The sequence below is a fragment of the Podarcis melisellensis genome (assembly GCF_964234715.1).
Source record: "Podarcis melisellensis genome assembly, chromosome: 1".
NCBI classification, from domain to species: Eukaryota; Metazoa; Chordata; class Lepidosauria; order Squamata; family Lacertidae; genus Podarcis; species Podarcis melisellensis.
In genome coordinates this window covers 5854553-5873196 of record NC_138528.1, presented here as the reverse complement: position 1 = coordinate 5873196, position 18644 = coordinate 5854553, and the positions used below count along the sequence as shown (strand labels likewise).

General features: G+C 44.0%; 2 protein-coding genes across 3 annotated transcripts in view; both read left to right on the top strand.

The window, feature by feature from the left end:
• Window positions 1-18644, top strand: part of TBPL2 (TATA-box binding protein like 2) — a 276663-nt gene that overhangs the window by 241620 nt on the left and 16399 nt on the right. The window lies entirely within an intron of this gene.
• ACTR10 (actin related protein 10) lies at window positions 2675-17675 on the top strand. Of its 2 annotated transcripts, XM_081913503.1 has the most exons (13): window positions 2677-2862; window positions 3998-4070; window positions 4918-5000; window positions 6978-7086; window positions 9219-9326; window positions 10299-10366; window positions 11111-11190; window positions 12624-12659; window positions 14254-14333; window positions 14433-14506; window positions 15232-15313; window positions 16135-16336; window positions 17118-17675. In XM_081913503.1, exons 1-13 carry the CDS (start codon window positions 2786-2788, stop codon window positions 17297-17299), a joined length of 1254 nt encoding a protein of 417 aa, XP_081769629.1. In that variant the 5' UTR covers window positions 2677-2785; the 3' UTR covers window positions 17300-17675. The 2 variants fall into 2 exon arrangements, with proteins under 2 accessions (XP_081769628.1, XP_081769629.1); XM_081913502.1 differs by having other exon boundaries at window positions 2675-2862; window positions 14254-14506.

Here is an 18644-nt window from a genome sequence, read left to right as displayed (position 1 = left end):
AGAAGTTAGCAACTGTGAAAAAGGCAAATTCAATCATTAGGGGTCATTAGGGAAATGATTGAAAATAAAATTTCCAATATCGTAATGCCATTGTACAAATATGTTGGTGAGACCACACTTGAAATAGCGTGCACAGTTCTGGTCACCCCAAATGAGGAAATATCTTTAGAGCTAGAAAATGGTAAGAAAAGGGCTACCAAGATGATGATGATTGTTATGTACTGAGTTGAATAGGATCCAAAAGGCAGCAGTCTAATTGGTCCTAGAACAATAGGATTCACAATGCAGCAGCCTGATTGGTCCTAGAACAATAGGCTCCAGAATGCAGCAGTCTGATTGGTCCACAGGAGCCACCCAATCCAGCTCCAAGTGGAAGTGAATCTGCGACCTGATTGGCTTACAGGAGAATCCCATAATTAGCCAATCACGTGGGACTCATTGTGTAAATAATGTACGGTATATAAAGCAGACATTCTGGGGGAACCTCCATTCCCCCTCACCACTATGAGCTGAATAAGGAGCATGAAATCCACTCTCAACTCCAAGTATATTTCAATGATGATGATGAATTGAATTTATATACCACCCTATACCTGGAGGTCTCAGGACGGTTCACAAAACAAAAGATGACTAAAGGGATGGAACAATTGCCCTATGAGGAAAACTTACATCATTTGGGTTTAGAGCATGGGTAGGCAAACTAAGGCCTGGGGGCCAGATCCGGCTCAATCGCCTTCTCAATCCAGCATGTGGCCGGTCCGGGAATCCGTGTGTTTTACATGAGTAGAATGTGTCCTTTTATTTAAAATGTATCTCTGGTTTATTTGTGGGGCATAGGAATTTGTTCATTCCCCCCCCAAAAAAATATAGTCGGGCCCCCCCACAAGGTCTGGGGGACAGTGGACCGGCCCCCTGCTGAAAAAGTTTGCTGACCCCTGATTTAGAGAAAAGGCAAGAAAGAAGAGACATGACTGAGGTATATAAAATAATGCGTTTTTCTGGAGGATGAGACGTTTTTCCTCCTCTCTCCAATACTAGAACTTAAGAGATAATTTGATGATGCTGAATTAAGGGAGATTGTGCCTAGTTGTCCTGTAAGCAACTTTTTCCTTTTTAAAAGTGTCTGTGTGTGTGTGTGTGTGTGTGTGTGTGTGTGTGTGTAAAGAAGGGGTGGGAAGTCTGGGGTTCAATGCAAAAGATGCAGGACTTGACAAAGGATTTATGAAGTTTGTTTAGTCGTTTAGTCGTGTCCGACTCTTCGTGACCCCCTGGACCAGAGCACGCCAGGCACTCCTGTCTTCCACTGCCTCCAGCAATTTGGTCAAACTCATGTTCGTAGCTTCGAGAACATTATCCAACCATCTCGTCCTCTGTCGTCCCCTTCTCCTTGTGCCCTCCATCTTTCCCAACATCAGGGTCTTTTCCAGGGAGTCTTCTCTTCTCATGAGGTGGCCAAAGTATTGGAGCCTCAGCTTCAGGATCTGTCCTTCCAGTGAGCACTCAGGGCTGATTTCCTTAAAAATGGATACGTTTGATCTTCTTGCAGTCCATGGGACTCTCAAGAGTCTCCTCCAGTACCATAATTCAGAAGCATCAATTCTTCAGCAATCAGCCTTCTTGATGATCCAGCTCTCACTTTCATACATCACTACTGGGAAAACCATGGCTTTAACTATACGGACCTTTGTTGGCAAGGTGATGTCTCTGCTTTTTAAGATGCTGTCTAGGTTTGCCATCGCCTTTCTCCCAAGAAACAGGTGTCTTTTAATTTTGTGACTGCTGTCACCATCTGCAGTGATCATGGAGCCCAAGAAAGTAAAATCTCTCACTGCTTCCATTTCTTCCCCTTCTATTTGCCAGGAGGTGATGGGACCAGTGGCCATGATCTTCGTTTTTTTGATGTTGTGCTTCAGATCATATTTTGTGCTCTCCTCTTTCACCCTCATTAAAAGGTTCTTTAATTCCTCCTCACTTTCTGCCATCAAGGTTGTGTCATCTGCATATCTGAGGTTGTTGATATTTCTTCCGGCAATCTTAATTCCGCCTTGGGATTCATCCAGCCCAGCCTTTCGCATGATGAATTCTGCATATATGTTAAATAAGCAGGGAGACAATATACAGCCTTGTCATACTCCTTTCCCCATTTTGAACCAATCAGTTGTAGTTAGCATCCCTAAAACACGCCAGGGAATTTTTTTTATTCTTTTGCAGTTTCAATCATTTATGATCAAAAGTATATTTCATGACCACTCTTCATCCTTGTGGAAGGGATCTCAAAACGGCAGCCCCCTTAGCTCGTGTGAATGCACCACCAGCCTTGACACCCAAGTGGGAGATTGCCTATCGAGCATCCCAACGACACCCGGAAATGTGGCTTCCACTTCGTTAGACTGTACCCCTTTACTCTCCCTTTTCCTCCGCCAGCCTCAATTCTTCGACCAGCGACGGCGGTAGGGTGTCTACCGCATTGCCTGCCGAACCTAGGGGCGGCGAGGAGAAACGAGGGGCGCTTGTGGCTCTTCAGACGAACAATAACAACTCTGTGGAGTTAAGGAGAAGACGTGCGGAAAGAAACGAGGGCGTCATAAATAACCCCCGGGATCAGGCGGCATGATGGGCAGCCTGAAACGCGCCTGCTGCGCCGGAAGGCCCCCGCCCCGCCAGCCATTCAGCTCAGCGCGCCACAAGGTCAAGAAAGCCCCCTCCCCTTTTCCCACACTGGCTTTTCTTGGGGTTTTGCCCGCTCCTCTTCCTCGTCGTCGTCGTCCCGAGGGCAGCTGCCGCGATGCCGCTTTACGAGGGCCTCGGGAGCGGCGGCGAGAAGACCGCGGTGGTGATCGACCTGGGCGCGGCCTTCACCAAGTGAGAGGCGTCCCTCGATTAATCCCCCCCCCGTCTCCTTCCTCTGGGCGTCGCCGACCCTCCCCGCCCCCCCCTCGCTTATTTGTTGTTGTTGTGGTTGTTGTTGCCCTCCCCGCCCCCTCTCGTTAATAATAATAATAATAACACAGTGGTACCTCGGGTTACAGACGCTTCGGGTTACAGACTCCGCTAACCCAGAACTAGTACCTCGGGTTAAGAACTTTGCTTCAGGATGAGAACAGAAATCGCGTGGTGGCAGCGGGAGGCCCCATTAGCTAAAGTGGTGCTTCAGGTTAAGAACAGTTTCTGGTTAAGAACGGACCTCCGGAACGAATTAAGTTCTTAACCCGAGGCACCACTGTAATAATAATAATAATATTTTATACCGCCCTTGATCCATAGATCACAGCATAAAAATGCAAGATATAAAATGCAAGATATAAACACAAAACTACTTGATGTATTGACGTCTCTCCTTTTGCAAGACGTCATATTTTTGCCTTTCGCTCCTATTTACTCCCAGGAGGGATGTTGCAGACCTGGAAATTTGGTTTTGGTTTATTTCTAGGCCGCTTTTCATTCAAATGAATCAAAAAGGGCACTAAATAAAGGAGGGGGTTTATTGGGCTGTTGCCTTTATTTAGATTATGTATTTTGTGGTTTTATATTTTGATTTTATTCTGTGAACCGCCCTGAGACCTCCGGGTATAAGGTGGTATATAAATTCTGTTATTATTATTAGCAGTAGTAGTAGTATCACCCTGAGATGATATGTAATTTGTGGTTTTATATTTTGATTCTATTCTATGAACCGCTCTGAAACCTCCAGGTATAGGGTGGTATATAAATTCAATTATTATTATGAAAACAACAGCAACAAATAAATTGATGCATGTATGTATGTTCGCATGCTCTCTCTCCAAAACGCCATAATGTGATTTTACGAACTTCTATCACGCTGCCTCTCACTCGCCTTTTCTCCAAAATTAAAAAGATCCCAATGCCTTTACCAAAGACACTGTTGGTTGCTGTCTAAAAGCATTTTCTTCTGTTGCCAATCCAGTCAAAGTTCTTTGGAATAGGTTGGCATATTTATAGAAATACACACATTTACTATTCAATCTTAAAATTCCAGGTGTGGCTTTGCAGGCGAAACAGGGCCAAGATGTGTTATCCCTAGCGAAATAAAGAAACCTGGAATTTCAAAGGTAGGCCCCTTTTTTTTGTTTAAACGGCTAACTTTTGCTGTATATTAAAAGCTAGTTGAATGCAAATCCATTTAAGGTATTTTATCTGTGGTAACTTCTATAACGCTAACTGTCTCTCCCTGAAACCCTGACACTAACGTTAATTTTTCTTTAGTATTATTGTTATTCTGTCCTGAGAAGATTATAATCTGAAGTTCAATGCTGGGAAGCAAATGGAGGCAAGACAGGGAAGCAAGATTTAGTTGTTTTGGTTGCTTGAGTTCAGTAACAAAAACATCCCGACATCATCCATCTACAATAAATAAAACATTAAAAATGGCTGGGCCTTATTTTTCAACTTCTGTTGAAATAAGTCCTGCGTTCGACAGATTTATCTGATGTAATACCGTCTCTATCAATATCTGTATAATTACTGGGATAAGTGATGCTGCATTTCTGTGTAAGTTGCTGAGACCTCCTCATAGGATAGGATGACAAGTCATGTGCCCTTAAATTGGTGTAGCCATAAATACAAGGGGTTGACCGATGTGCTTAAGCTCTCTGGGGTCTTGCGAACAATCCTCCTAGCTAAACACCAGTTGTCGGGTGGCAGTAGTGACATTGGATGGCATCTTACCCTAAGCAAGGCGGACTGGATTAGGAGATGAGAGAGGGACTGAGGAGAAGGAGGAGCTTTGTTAGCTAGACCAGTATTGGGCTGCTTGCATAGGGGTCTTGCACAGGAAAAAGTTCACTAGCTTCCCACTAGTTTACAACTATCGAGAAAGAAACCTGTTGTTATTTTTGAAGCCAGTTCAGTGTGTGTGGTGATGATGTTAAAACTGTTTCAAATGGACTTCTTTCACAGCCTGTCAAAGTTGTTCAATACAACATCAATACAGAGGAGTTATATTCGTACCTGAAGGAGTTCATCCACATGCTGTACTTCAGGTAGGAGATGCCGCTGTAATGACTTTTCCTCGAATAAGCAATTGGCTAGGAAATGGATTGCTTAGGTATCCTGTTACAATACAGTGCCATAATGGTTGTATCAAGCATTTGAATTATACATAATTTTGTATTGCATCTGTGAAGAGGCTCCCAGAATTGGGAGGTTGAACTCAGATTGTCCGTGTAAAACAGGTAAGGGGCACCCTCGTTGCCTCAAAGACCATTCTGACCTTCAGCACTCTTTGAATCATACGTAGCCTAAGACACAGGAATTCTGTGCTTTGGCTTGTACATTAGGCTAAGCCAGGGTGGGCTGGAACCTTGTATCAGGAATTGGAAACTGGATAATATTGGGCCCACCCGTCCCCTGCAAGCCAGTCACCTGTCAAGTCACCTGACCATAGCTATCAACCGTCCCTTATTTGGTGGGAAAGTCCCTTATCCCAGCGCCGTGTCCTGCTACTGTCCCTTATTGATGGTGTCCCTTAAATTTCCCGGGTTTCAAAGGAAGCAGCTCCTCTCCCTCCCTCCCTGCCGGCCAGGGAGGAGGGAGGCTCCCACTGTGTTGCTTGGCTACATTGCTCACCCAATAAGGAGTCTTAAGAACGACTGGGGGGGGGAGCTTGCATGCCTTGTGCCGATCAAATCAACCACGTTGCCTGGGGACTCACCTTTGCTCAGCGCTTCCCAGCGGAGAGATGACGGTGGTTTTCCTTGCTGCATCCCCTTTGGCGGGTTGCTGTGCTGTGGGAACCACTGCTTGAGGCTTCGTTTGACTGCTGGCTGGGCTTTCTGCCTTTGGCTTGGAGGGGCTCAGAAGTCAAACATACCTGTGCTTGGAAAATCCCTTATTTTGGCTGCTGATCCCTTATTTCCGAGGTTGCTGGTCCCTTATTTTCAAATCTGTAAGTTGACAGCTATGCACCTGACATCACAACGACAGTGTTTCTAGAAGAAAAATGTCCATCTGCAATGCAACTTGAACCCAAAATGTGCCTGAAGACAAAATAACAGACTCCTGCAGGAAGCAAACCACCTCGACAGCACTAGGGAGTTTCTAGTGGGAAACTCCTTAGTGCAGCTAATTTAAATGGGGCTCACTGTCAGAGTCGATCAGTCAGCAAGCCCTGCTAGTAAACTAGCATTCAGGAGCTCTTTTGGAAGTCCTGATTGTTCCTTCGTGGCAAAATCTGTGCATTACTGCATGTGATATCAGGTGTGGGGCAGGTGGGCATGATTTGGGTAGGGATGACTGCCTCGCAAGCCATATTGGGACCAGTGCTGGGTCTTATTCAGTCCAGAAGCCAAAGTTTTTCCTCCCATGCCATACGAAGAGTTTAATTCCAAAAGGGGCTTGAGTCAGTTTTGACCAACATTCCATCTGGAAGAAAATTATTTCTGGCTAGGGCCTTTTTTGAATGCAAACACGATTTTCAAGGCTTGCTAACAATGACTTAGGCCCAAAATTTATACAAGATTTTTTATTTTGTATTGGTAGGACTCATGGCAACATCTACAGGTCAAAATTGGGTTTTTTGTCAAAATTAACTTAAGCCCCTTTTGGAATTAAACTCTTCATATACAATGAGGAAAGTGATCTGTCTCAGAAAGGTCATAGCAACTTTAAAGAGCAACAAAATCTGTTTTCCTGCCTGTAAGTAAGGAAAGGCAGGGTCTCCTTCCTCATATTTTTCTGTGCCAAGAGACAGCGTCCCAACATGTGGCTCTGCCCATTCTCCCATTCCAGTCCCATCCATACAACATTATTTCTGGCTCCTGTTGTTTTCTTTATTAGCTGTGCAGTCCTGTCTACAAGTAAGTCCCACTGTGTTCGAAGGGATTGAATCCCAGACAATGGATTGCAGCTTATGTTGAGTGACTGGTAATCACCAAAGTTTTGACTAGGGGTGATTTATTTTACAAGAAGAGGTACCAGCTGTTGATTCTGCTTTCTGGTCTCATCCATTCACTTTTCAGGCACTTGCTGGTAAACCCCCGAGACCGGCGTGTCGTGATTGTGGAGTCTGTACTGTGCCCTTCCCATTTCAGAGAGACGCTTACAAGGGTTTTGTTCAAATATTTTGAGGTAATACATTCCAGATGTCTGCTGCAGCTGCCTGTCTACTTCTCTAGGTTTCTTGGCTTGCTTGTGGGGAAAGCAGCTGCTGAGCTCACCTGGGCTTTTCAGTAGCTGCTGTATTAACGGTTGAATAATGGCCAAAGCCTGGATCTCGGTTCAGTTCCACAGCAGCACCTGCAAAGCAATCCCCTTAAAAATGGAGCTTAGCAAGTTGGCCAAGTGCTGGAGACCTGCCTTTGCAGTTCCAACATGAACCTGCTGGGTGGTGCAGGCTAGAACCCCATACCTGCCCAATGGTGCTTATGGAGCATCCTCACTCACAAAGTTTTCCATACCAGCCTGAATAAGCTGGGCAGACAGGTGTTCACAGAGCTAGTCAAAGGAAAGAGGAAGCTCTAGTGAGCAAGGGGGAGATTTGTGTGTACATCAGAGCCCTTGCACCTGCAGAACAGTGCTGAATTATTATGATTGTTTATAAATATAAATATAATAATATATTTTATTTATATCCCGCCCTCCCCAGCCAAGGCCAGGCTCAGGGCGGTTAACAAGCAATAAGCAATAATAAAAACAAGATGAATGAATACAACTTAAAAACAAGATTAAAATACAGTGGTGCCCCGCAAGATGAATGCCTCGCAAGATGGAAAACCGTTTTCACAAAACGAATTTCCTATGGGCTTGCTTCGCAAGACAAAAATGTCTTGCGAGTTCCTGCGGGGTTTTTTTCCTACCCCCCCCCTTTTTCCCAAGCCGCTAAGCCGCTTATCAGCTGAGCCTCTAAGCTGCTTAGCAGCTGATCCGCTAAGCCACTAAGCCGCTTAACAGCTGATCCGCTAAGCCGCTTATCAGCTGATCCGCTAAGCCGCTAATAGCGCTAAGCCGCTAAGCCGCTAATGGGCTTGCTTCACAAGACGAAAAAACCGCAAGATGATCAGACTCGCGGAACGGATTCTTTTCGTCTTGCGAGGCACCACTGTACAACATTAAAACCTTGAACCATTAAAATGCAGCCTCAATCACAGGAGGAGAAAGGAAAAAAGAAAGGCTTGACTCCAAGCCAAAGGCCAGGCGGAACAACTCTTGTCTTACAGGCCCTGCAGAAAGAAATCGGATCCTGCAGGGCCCTGGTCTCATGAGGCAGAGCGTTCCACCAGGCCGGGGCCAGTGTTGAAAAAGCCTATCTACATAATCAAGACACAATTCGATCAAAACATTAAAATGAATATCCATAGTTAAAATATGCAGCAAGCTCATTAAAACAGCATGGTGGTTAAAACAGGATCTTCAGATCAAGAGAGCAGGAGAATGCTTGTCTTCCAAGAGCTGTGTCTTCCAAGAGCCGGCGGAATGCCAATACTAATGGGGGCCACTCATATTTCGGCAGGGAGGGCATGCCACAACACTGGCGCCACCAGTCCAAAAGCCAAAACATGTTGGCGGCTTCCCCCAAAGAATCCTGGGAGATGTAGTTTTATGTGGGTGCAATTCCCATAGTGATTTAACAATCACTCTTCCCAGGGAATTCTGGGAATTGTAGCTCTGTGCGGGAAATGGGGGTCTCCTAACAACTCCCAGCTCCCATAGAAAACTACAGCTCCCAGGGTTCTTTGGGGGAAGCCATAGCTGTCTAAAGTGGTGCTGCTTTAAATGTTTCATGCAGATGGGACTTAGCTCTCTCTTTCAAATGCATCTAAAGGGAAGAGCAGTAGCCTGTCTCACTGCATGATGGTTATTTGAATATGAGAGCTCAAGATGGTAAAATATGGTACTATAGTCATACCTCAGGTTACACATGCTTTGGGTTGCACGATTTTGGGTTGCGCACTATGCCAAACCCGGAAGTACCGGAACTGGTTACTTTGTGTTTTGGTGCTTGCGCATGCACAGAAGTGACAAATCGCGACCCGGGTGTGCGCACACGCAGCGCTGCGGTTTGCGAACACTACAGGTTGCGAATGTGCTTCCTGCACGGATCACGTTCACAACCCAAGCATCCACTCTATAGAAATGTCTAGAGTTTTATAGGCCCATATCCTTTTGAACCCTAGCTGCCAGTTGCTTCAGAAAGGCAGGTGCTTGATGCTTCTAAATTCTCTTGCAATGTGTTCAGCTTGTCACCTCTGTGTTTCTTCCAGGTTCCTTCGGTGCTCTTTGCCCCAGGCCACCTGATGTCTCTCCTGACCCTTGGGATCAATTCTGCTATGGTCTTGGATTGTGGCTATACAGAAAGCATGGTGCTCCCTGTATCTTTTTTTTTACTCTCCGGTGTGACTACTTCAGGAGGAAAACATTAATCAAGACAGCTTTTAACTCGCACAGTCAACCTACTCAACAGGAGGCCTGTTTGTCTCATGTCTGTCTTTGCCAAACTTTCGGAAGACCCTTGATTCTTACCCATGCTGGTCTTACAAGATCACACTTGCTTCTGCAACATGCTTTCATCACAATTCCATTCCTTTCTGTCTCACATTCTCCCTCTTTCCATATCGTGGATACAAAAAGATAGTCGAAACAAAAGAAAATAAAATTCCTTCCAGTAACACCTTAGAGGCCAACTAAGTTTGTTCTGGGTTTGTTCTTTCGTGTGCATGCACACTTCTTCAGATACACTGAAACAGAAGTCACGGGACCCTTATATATAGTGAGAAAGTGGGGAGGGGTATTACTCAGAAGGGTGGTGGGAATGGGTGATTGGCTGATAGGTGTGGTAAACCTGCTGACGACTGCAACTAATTACCAAACTTAAAACCATGGAGAGACCTTGTCTGAATAGAGACATTGGATTCTTATCTCATTATACATGATAAAGCCATCTCGGCCATCTCACCCCTTGCTTTTTCCTGTAAGACCACGAAAGCTCATACCAATAACAAACTTAGTTGGTCTCTAAGGTGCTACTGGAAGGATTTTTTAAAAATTTTGTTTCGACTACGGCAGACCAACACGGATCCCTACCTGTAACTAAAACAAAAAGATAGTGTGTCACTGGACTGCTTCCAGCCCTCCAAAAGACATTTCTCAAGCTTTTGGAGAGCTCAGGGCTGCGGTATTTGGAGCCAAACAATATGAGTTTATCTTCTTTCCTCTTTGGCCCATTTGACTTGTCAGTTGATTGTATGGAGAAGGAAGCAGCTGTTAGAAAGATGGTGCTTGTGTGGTTCTTGTACCTGGTATAGCATAAATACTATTCATGAAACATCCTTAGCTGCTTGCAGATCTATGAAGGAATTCCAGTTCTGAACTGCTGGGGGGCGCTACCATTGGGAGGAAAAGCCATTCACAAGTAAGTTGACAGCAAATATTTTCGCAAAGTTGGAAGGGATCCTGCAATGCAGGAATCTGAACTAAAGCATCCATGACAGATAAGTCAGCCAACCTCTGCTTAAAAACCTCCAAAGAAAGTCCGCAGCCTTCCATTCCACTGCCAAGCAGCTCTTACTGTCAGAAAGTTCTGCCTGATGTTTAGTCTCCTTGTCATTTGAATCCACTGGAACAGGAGAAAACAAGCTTTCTCCATCTTCCACGTGATGTCCCTTTAGATATTTGTAGATGGCTCTCATATCTCCTCTCAGTCTCCTCTTACCCAACTCCTCCTTCCATTCCTCATAAGGCTTGGCTTCCAGACCCTTTAACATTTTGGTTGCCTTCCTCTGCACTCATTCCAGCTTGTCAACATCCTTCTTAAATTGTGGCGCCCGGAACTGGACACGGTATTCCAGGTGTGGCCTGACCAAAGCAGAACAGAGCAGTACTATTACTTCCCTTGATCTGGATGCTAGAATTCTGTTGATGCAGCCTAGAATAGCATTAGCCTTTTTTTGCTGCTCATAAGGAGAAAGATTTTCCACCAATCCTCCAAGCATGACATCTTGCAGGCCTTTGTGGAATAGTTAACACTGGCTGGTGGTGAGCCACTATCTGTCTCATAAATACTAGGAGCAGAAAGTTGGAAATGGCTTGTTGTGCGTATGCATCGTGTTGCCTGGATGCTATTTTTTGCTAAATCACCTTTTTTGCAATCCTTTAGAGAACTGGAGTACCAGCTGCTGGAGCAAAGCACTGTGGATACAGGAACCACCAAAGGACAGAGCCTTCCCTCAGTGATGGGTAACTATTATTACAATTAATGAGAGGCAGGTGTTGCTTATTGGAACTGTTCAGATGAGAATGGAGTAAATCCCCTCTCCTCCCATTCGATTTTTTAAAAAATATAGTTTTTATTAAATTTTCTGTTTTACAATTTCAGGTAAATTCAAGTAAATTTACATACTTGAAATATCAATGACTACCCTTCTCTTTCCATGGTTCAGATTGTATATCTTAAATTCCTGCATATTTTACAAAAAGTATACCAGTCAGTTTTCCATTATTATGTCCATCAAAAATTATTTATGCTGTTAAATTAATCTTAATGCTGCCATCGTTTTCATCTGCACACAATTATTTTCCATATATACAGTAAACGTTTTCCAATCTTCTTTAAATGTGTGTTCTTGTTCTCTTATTCTATAGGTGAAACTCAAAAAATTAGAGTATCATGGAAAAGTTCATTTATTTCAGTAATTCAACTTAAAAGGTGAGACTAATATATGAGATTTACTCATGGCATGCAAAGTGAGATATGTCAAGCCTTTATTTGTTATAACTGTGATAATCATGACGTACAGCTGATGAAAACCCCAAATTAACTATCTCAGGAAATTAGAATATTAAATGAAATCAGCAAAACAAGGATTGCAAATAGAGCAATATTGGACCTCTGAGAAGTAGAAGCATGTCATGAGTCTATTTCATATATTAGTTTCACCTTTTAAGTTGAATTACTGAAATAAATGAACTTTTCCATAATATTCTATTTTTTTGAGTTTCCCCTGTATATGTTAAGTCTGCAATCTGTGCATATTCCATCAGCTTAAGTTGCCGTTCTTCTTTAGCTGGGACCTCGCTCATTTTCCACCTCCCATCCGATTATTGTTACTAAAAGAAAAGTAGAAAACAAACCTTTTCAAGTTAGAAAAGGGAGTGTCAGAAATGGTTCATGAATTCTTATTGCCCCTAAGAAGCAGTGATCCACATGCATTACTGAATCTGTTGGTTTCCAACCATGAGCATGTTGGTTGAAAACCTAAAAAGAGCCCTTCTGCTGGATCAGGCCAAAGGCTTATCTAATCCTGCATCCATTTCTCACAATGGCTGCCTCTGGGAAGCCTCAAGTTGGGCCTAGGGACCATATTCAGCGACAATATTCCTTGCTCTGCTGCATAATGGGGGGGGGGGATGTTATCAGGTGTCTGCAGGATGAGGTGCAAAGTTCCACACACTGCAGTTGTCCTGTTACTGTAGAGAATATGTGTTTTTAATAATTGGATTATTCTGAAGGACTCTTCTGCTCATTTGTACTAAATTCTAAGTGCATTCTGTCTTTAGGTGCTTACAGTTCTGTTGATGCTGTTTGAGCAAAACCTATTTTATCTGTAAGTTGCCTTGAATTCCTGTAAGTAAAAAGGGTGGGGTATAATCATCATCATCCTGTATTTTAGGTTCTGTTCCAGAAGACATTGTAGAAGACATCAAAGGTAAGATGACTGCCTTCATGCAAACCTTAGCTTTCCTTTCATCCAGAAATTGCCATTTGTAAACTTCGCAAGGGAGCAAACCATTCCTAAAATGGATTGCCTTGATTTTAATTGATTGCCTCATTCTTGCTGGTATAATCTTAATATTTACAACCCGATGAAGGTTTCATTTTTGGAATAATAAATTTTCAGAGTAGTATTTGGAGTTATACCAAAAATTACTGATTTGGTTATACTATTAGAAATGCATTGATAGATAATTATGAAATTATTGTGAGGTTTAATAAGTTAACTGTATTTGGACAACTTTTCTGCTGTACTTTATTTGAAGGAGAAAAGTAATCATTTCCTTAATAACTATTTAAATAATTTATTTAACTAAAACAATAACATTATAGCCTATGTATCCATGTTTGTTAACTGATGTGGTTAAACAATTAAAAAAACAACAACTGAGTTTTAGCACACGTGAAAAACTTAAAACAAATCCTGATTTCCTGCCTTTGGACTATAATGTAACTTAAACAGAAAACTATCATTAGAAAGATTTTTCCTCCAAAAGCATTTTATTTTAAAAATCCAATTTAAATTTAAAAAATCCAATTTTTTGGATATATTTTTAAAAATCATTGGTGTGATGTGCTCAAACTGGCCTGCTCTGGTGAGTGACCTGACCGCTGAATTCTGCGCAGTTTCTAACAGTCTTCAGAGGCAGACCCACATATAAATGCATTGCAGTAATCCAGCCTAGAGGATACAGAGCATAGACAGCAGCAGTTAAGCTATCCCTCTCCAGATAGGAGCGCAGCTGGGCCACCAGTCAAAGCTGATGGAAGGCACATTGCAACAGTGAGGCCACCTGGGCCTCAGGCGACATGTCAAGAGCAGGCAACCTCCCATCCATACGCCCATTAAAAGGTTTTTATAGACCAGTGGTTCTCAACCTGTGGGTCCCCAGATGTTGTTGGACTACAACTCCCATCATCCCTAGCAAGCAAGGCCAGGGATGATGGGAGTTGTAGTCCAACAACTGAGGAACCACAGGTTGAGAACCACTCATGTTAATAGAAGTGATTACAAACTTTTTCAATATGCAGTAACTGCGGCAAGAATATTAATGGCCCAAAAGTGGAAACAAGAGGAACTACCGACTCTGGAAGAGTGGAGAATGAAACTTACAGATTATGCAGAATTGGATAAAATGACTGGGAAAATTAGATACCAAAAGGATCACAAGTTCATCAAGGACTGGGGAAAGTTTACGAATTATCTGAAAAACATATGTGATGAACAGACAATGCTAGTCGGTTTTAAAGAGGCTTTGTGATGTTAAAGGGTATTATAGAAAGAAAGAGAGATGAAAGGATATTATTAACTGGCAATATAATATGATGGAACAAATATAAAATATGGATGATTGATGGAGGAGCTGGTGGAAGTCCAAAAATTGGAAATTTGAAAATATGGTTGTGTTGACTAATTTGTAAAAGAAAATTGAATAAAAATTTAAATTTAAAAAAAAAAGAGAGAGAACCACTGGTATGGACTGTTAGGCTGAGAACAGTTCTGAAACCATTTCTGCTCGTCTCCAAAGTTCGCACCTGTTTCGTGAGCGACCTCCAGCGGGGGCTGAAAATCCAGGCGGCGAAATTCAACCTCGACGGCAGTGCTGAGGTATGTGAGGAAGGAGCTGGGTTTCCCCATTCAATAAGAATGAACTTGATTTCCTTCTCTTTTGCCTTTCGCCTTCTGACAGCCTCTCTTGTATTGCAGCGCCCCACTCCACCTCCAGATGTGGACTATCCGTTGGACGGAGAGAAGATTTTGCACGTGAATGGAGCAATTAGGTTAGATAAAAAAAAAAAATTCTTTTCTTGATTTCCCCCTCTAAAAACTAGGTGCACCTTATGGTCTGGTGCGCCTTATGGAGTGAAAAATACGGTAGTTTTATCCTGTGTTCTAGCAGTACGAGAGAGAGATAGAAAAGCGCCACTCTCTTTTGACTTGCTGTGCAAACGTGGCGGCCGCTATCCAAAACACTGTCATCCCTGACGGCTCAGCTGGTAAACCCACATAGCCAAACAGAAGGAGCAACAAACTTTGGTTTTTCAGCTGGGAGGAGTTGGGTGGTGTCAGGGAACTGCCATCAGAGCCAGAGGCGGAGGCAAGGCTCCAAAGCGATGCTGGAGAAGGGCCCAGCAGGGAGAGAGGCAGCTCATCGGCTGGGGAAGGAAATCAGCGTAACACCAAGGATAAAGGGGGGCAGATGGGGGAATTGGCGAGGGGGCTCCAGGACTCCTCGCCGGAGACCAGCGGGGAGAGCACAGGTCCTCCGCTGCCCACACCCACCCTGCGCAGAAGACTTCCGCGCAGGGAAAGTAGGCAGAGACTTGGCGTCAACAGCCACGAAGTGAAGGGCTGTCCAGACAGAAAAGGTTTAACCAGGCAACCTAGCCAGGAGTGGCGGCAACTTACGCACGAGCAACCCCTATAACCATTACAGGTGGCGTCTTCTGATCCCTTGTTCTAAGTATGCATTACTCAAAAGCCTCCGTTTGCTTCTTTCCAACAGGGATTCTGTTGTCGAAATACTCTTTGAGCAGGACAACGAAGAAAAATCGGTGGCTACTTTGATCCTGGATTCACTGGTTGAGGTACTATGGTTGGCATTTTGCTTCTCTTTGTTCCTCCCACTCTGCCAGGGATGAATCTCCCACCCCCACCATACAGAGCGCACTCACCCTGCAAACTAGCTGGCCCTTCTGTCCAGGAGCAGAAGATAAGCTTCCTCCAACCTTCCGTCGTGCGCCATTTTCTCCCAGTTGCTGGGACGGACTCCCTTTTTGCGCCCCGTAACTCGCCGAATTTTAAAGAGTTCAGAGTTTTAAAGCAATGCTCGGATTAGCTCCGCCAGTTATAAGTCCGAATTTTTTTATTAATTTTGGAAGCTGGCCACTTTCATAAGAAGCCTGAGACTTCACGGTGTGGCTTTGAAGCTGCTCCCCCTTCGTGCCCGCAGCTCAATCCCATCCCCGAGTCTATTATTAAGACCCAGGGAGCAAGAGAGCACTTCTGGGCACCGCTAGGTACCACGTCCCTCAGGATCTCTTCCTGAAGTTCTGAGGTCCACATAGCCTTCGCGAAACCTCTCAAATAACCCCCACACTGCTTGAGACCCCCCAGAGGGTTATCTTGCGCTTCTTTTTATGGCCGCGGCTCCGCCAGAAGTTCAGAAGATAAGCTTCCTTAGCAAAGCTCCAATGAACCTCCGGGCAGCCATGCAGTTATGTTGTCTGCCAATCCCCTGGTTGATCTGCCCCTCTCCCTGCCATCTGCAGCCCCTTTCCTTTCCCCCCGCAGATCAGTATATCGCTACACACACAGGGACATTGTGGCAAACCTGCAAGCTGCACACCAGCCCTTGTTGAGCCCGTGGCCCGAGTGAATCATCTTCTCTTCTCCCTTTCTCTGCCAGTGCCCAATAGACACCAGGAAGCAGCTGGCTGAGAACTTGCTGGTGATTGGCGGCACCGCCATGTTGCCAGGATTCCTGCACAGATTAATGGCAGAGATAAGGCACCTGGCGGAGAAGCCCAAGTATAAGGAGACGCTGGCATCCAAGACCTTCCGAGTGCACACGCCACCAGCCAAGGCCAACTGCGTGGCCTGGTTAGGAGGTAAGTCTGAGACACCTGTGAGTTAACTTTGGGATTCTTTGAGGGGCTCACAACTCGAGAACGGGGCCTCCTCTGCAGTGGCTCCCCGTCTGTGGGATGCTCTCCCCAGGGAAGTCTGCCTGGCACCTTCATTATACACCATGGGTAGGCAAACTAAGGCCTGGCGGCCGGATCTGGCCCAATCACCTTCTAAATCCGGCCCGTGGACGGTCTGGGAATCAGCGGGTTTTTACACAAGTAGAATGTGTGCTTTTATTTAAAATACATCCCTGGGTTATTTGTGGGGCATAGGAATTCATTGTTACTATTTTTAAAAAATTTAGTCCAGCCCCCCACAAGGTCTGAGGGACAGTGGACCGGCCCCCTGCTGAAAAAGTTTGCTGACCCCTGTTATACACCTTTAGGTGCCAGGCAAAAACGTTCCTTTTTAACCAGGCCTTTGACTGACCTGATCGACTTTCTGTACCCTTTTAAAATGCAGCTCTGATTTGGGGGAGGGGGTATTATTGGGTTATTGTTTTTACTTTGATTTTATGTATTGTTATCTTTTATGTGAGACCCCTGAGACCTCCGGGTATAGGGTGATATATAAATTTAACGAATAATAATAATAATAATAATAATAATAATAATTAATAATTAATAATAACAACTCTAGCCCTGAGGCCATACCAAGATCGATCCAGAGGTGCTGCATTGCCCAGCTTTGAATGAAGCCCAATGAAACAAACACTTCTTGTCCCAAGAGTCTCTAATTCCTGCTTTCTGTTCCATGTTACAGGAGCAATCTTTGGAGCCCTCCAAGACATCCTAGGCAGTCGTTCTGTGTCGAAAGAATACTACAACCAGACAGGCCGCATCCCCGACTGGTGCTGCCTCAATAATCCTCCATTGGAAATGATGTTTGATGTTGGGAAAACGCCCCCGCCCCTGATGAAAAGGGCCTTTTCCACAGAGAAGTAGGAGTCTGCCTGAGACACGGATCCTGTTTGCATTGCGGCACTTCCTTCCTCCCTCCCTCCCTTCTTTCTTCCCATCTCCTGAGGTTGGACTGTGATGGAGCTGGAAGCACACATTCAAGCAAGCCAGCAAGGGTCCAATTCTGGAGCAGTAGACAAGCTATCAGCCACTTCTGCTTCCCCAACTTAAGATGATCCCCCAATGATAATGTTTATTTATATGTACAGTTATTACAAGGGCCTGAGCTTTCAACCTTTGCTGTTATTTAAAGCATTCTAAAACTTGTCAGAACCTGAAAACGCACTTCCAGGGTTCTCTGCCAAACTCAATGTAACGTTTTATTTCACAGTAGTTCATTAAAATGTGTAATTTATCAGTATTTGTGCATGTGTGTTTTCTCCACCCATCCTTCTAGAGCAAGCTTTCATGCCGCTGACTCTTGTTTCCCAAAGCTTACACCATAATAAATTGATTAAAGTTGCTACAAGACTTTGCTTTTCCTGCACAGATTAACACTTCTACCCCTCTGGACGTTTCCCCCCTTTTTGAGTCTTTTTCGTGTTCTCAGGCCTACTTTGCCAAAGGCTTGAAGTGAAATCTTACACCGCTGTATCGGATGAAATGGCCTTGAGTCCTCAAAAGCTTACATCACAGTCCATTTGTTAGTCTTTAAGGTACCAGAAAATGCTTTCTTTATATCAAACAGTACTGTTTTTTTCACTTGCTCACTACCAAAGCCCCTCATAGTGATCTCTGCCTGCTGACAGTCGCCTCAGACTAATCTGAGGTGGGATCTTTTGGATTGAGGCAACCATTGTTGTAATAATAATATTTTAAAAAAACTTATTCATACCCCGCTGTTCCCGGTTCAAAAACCAGGCTCAAGGCGGCTAACAACAAATTTTATAAAAACAATTATAAAAGCAGCATAAAATACAGCATAAAAACATGAATCACAATAAAAATCAGACACACAGATCACCTGATCACCGTCTTTCTGGCTAGGGTGAGATGTCTTGTGTTTCTGCATATATATCTTCTTTCCATAAATGCACCTATGTATAAATTAGCATGTGCAAATCAGTGTTCCCTTTCTTTAAAAATTATTTTTATTTGATTTTACAAGTATAAAATTATAACAATACAACCATATACAGTGCATCCACATCTCTGGACTTCTCACCTTCCCCTCCATGGGTCCTATTTTTAACCTTTTCTACTGCATATTTTTTCAATAGTCCATATTTTATATAACTCCATTATCTCCATAGCACTTGCTACATTACAAGTGTTCCTGCAATTCTGCTAATGTTCTCATCTGCTTACAGTGGTCTCCAAGATAAATTAT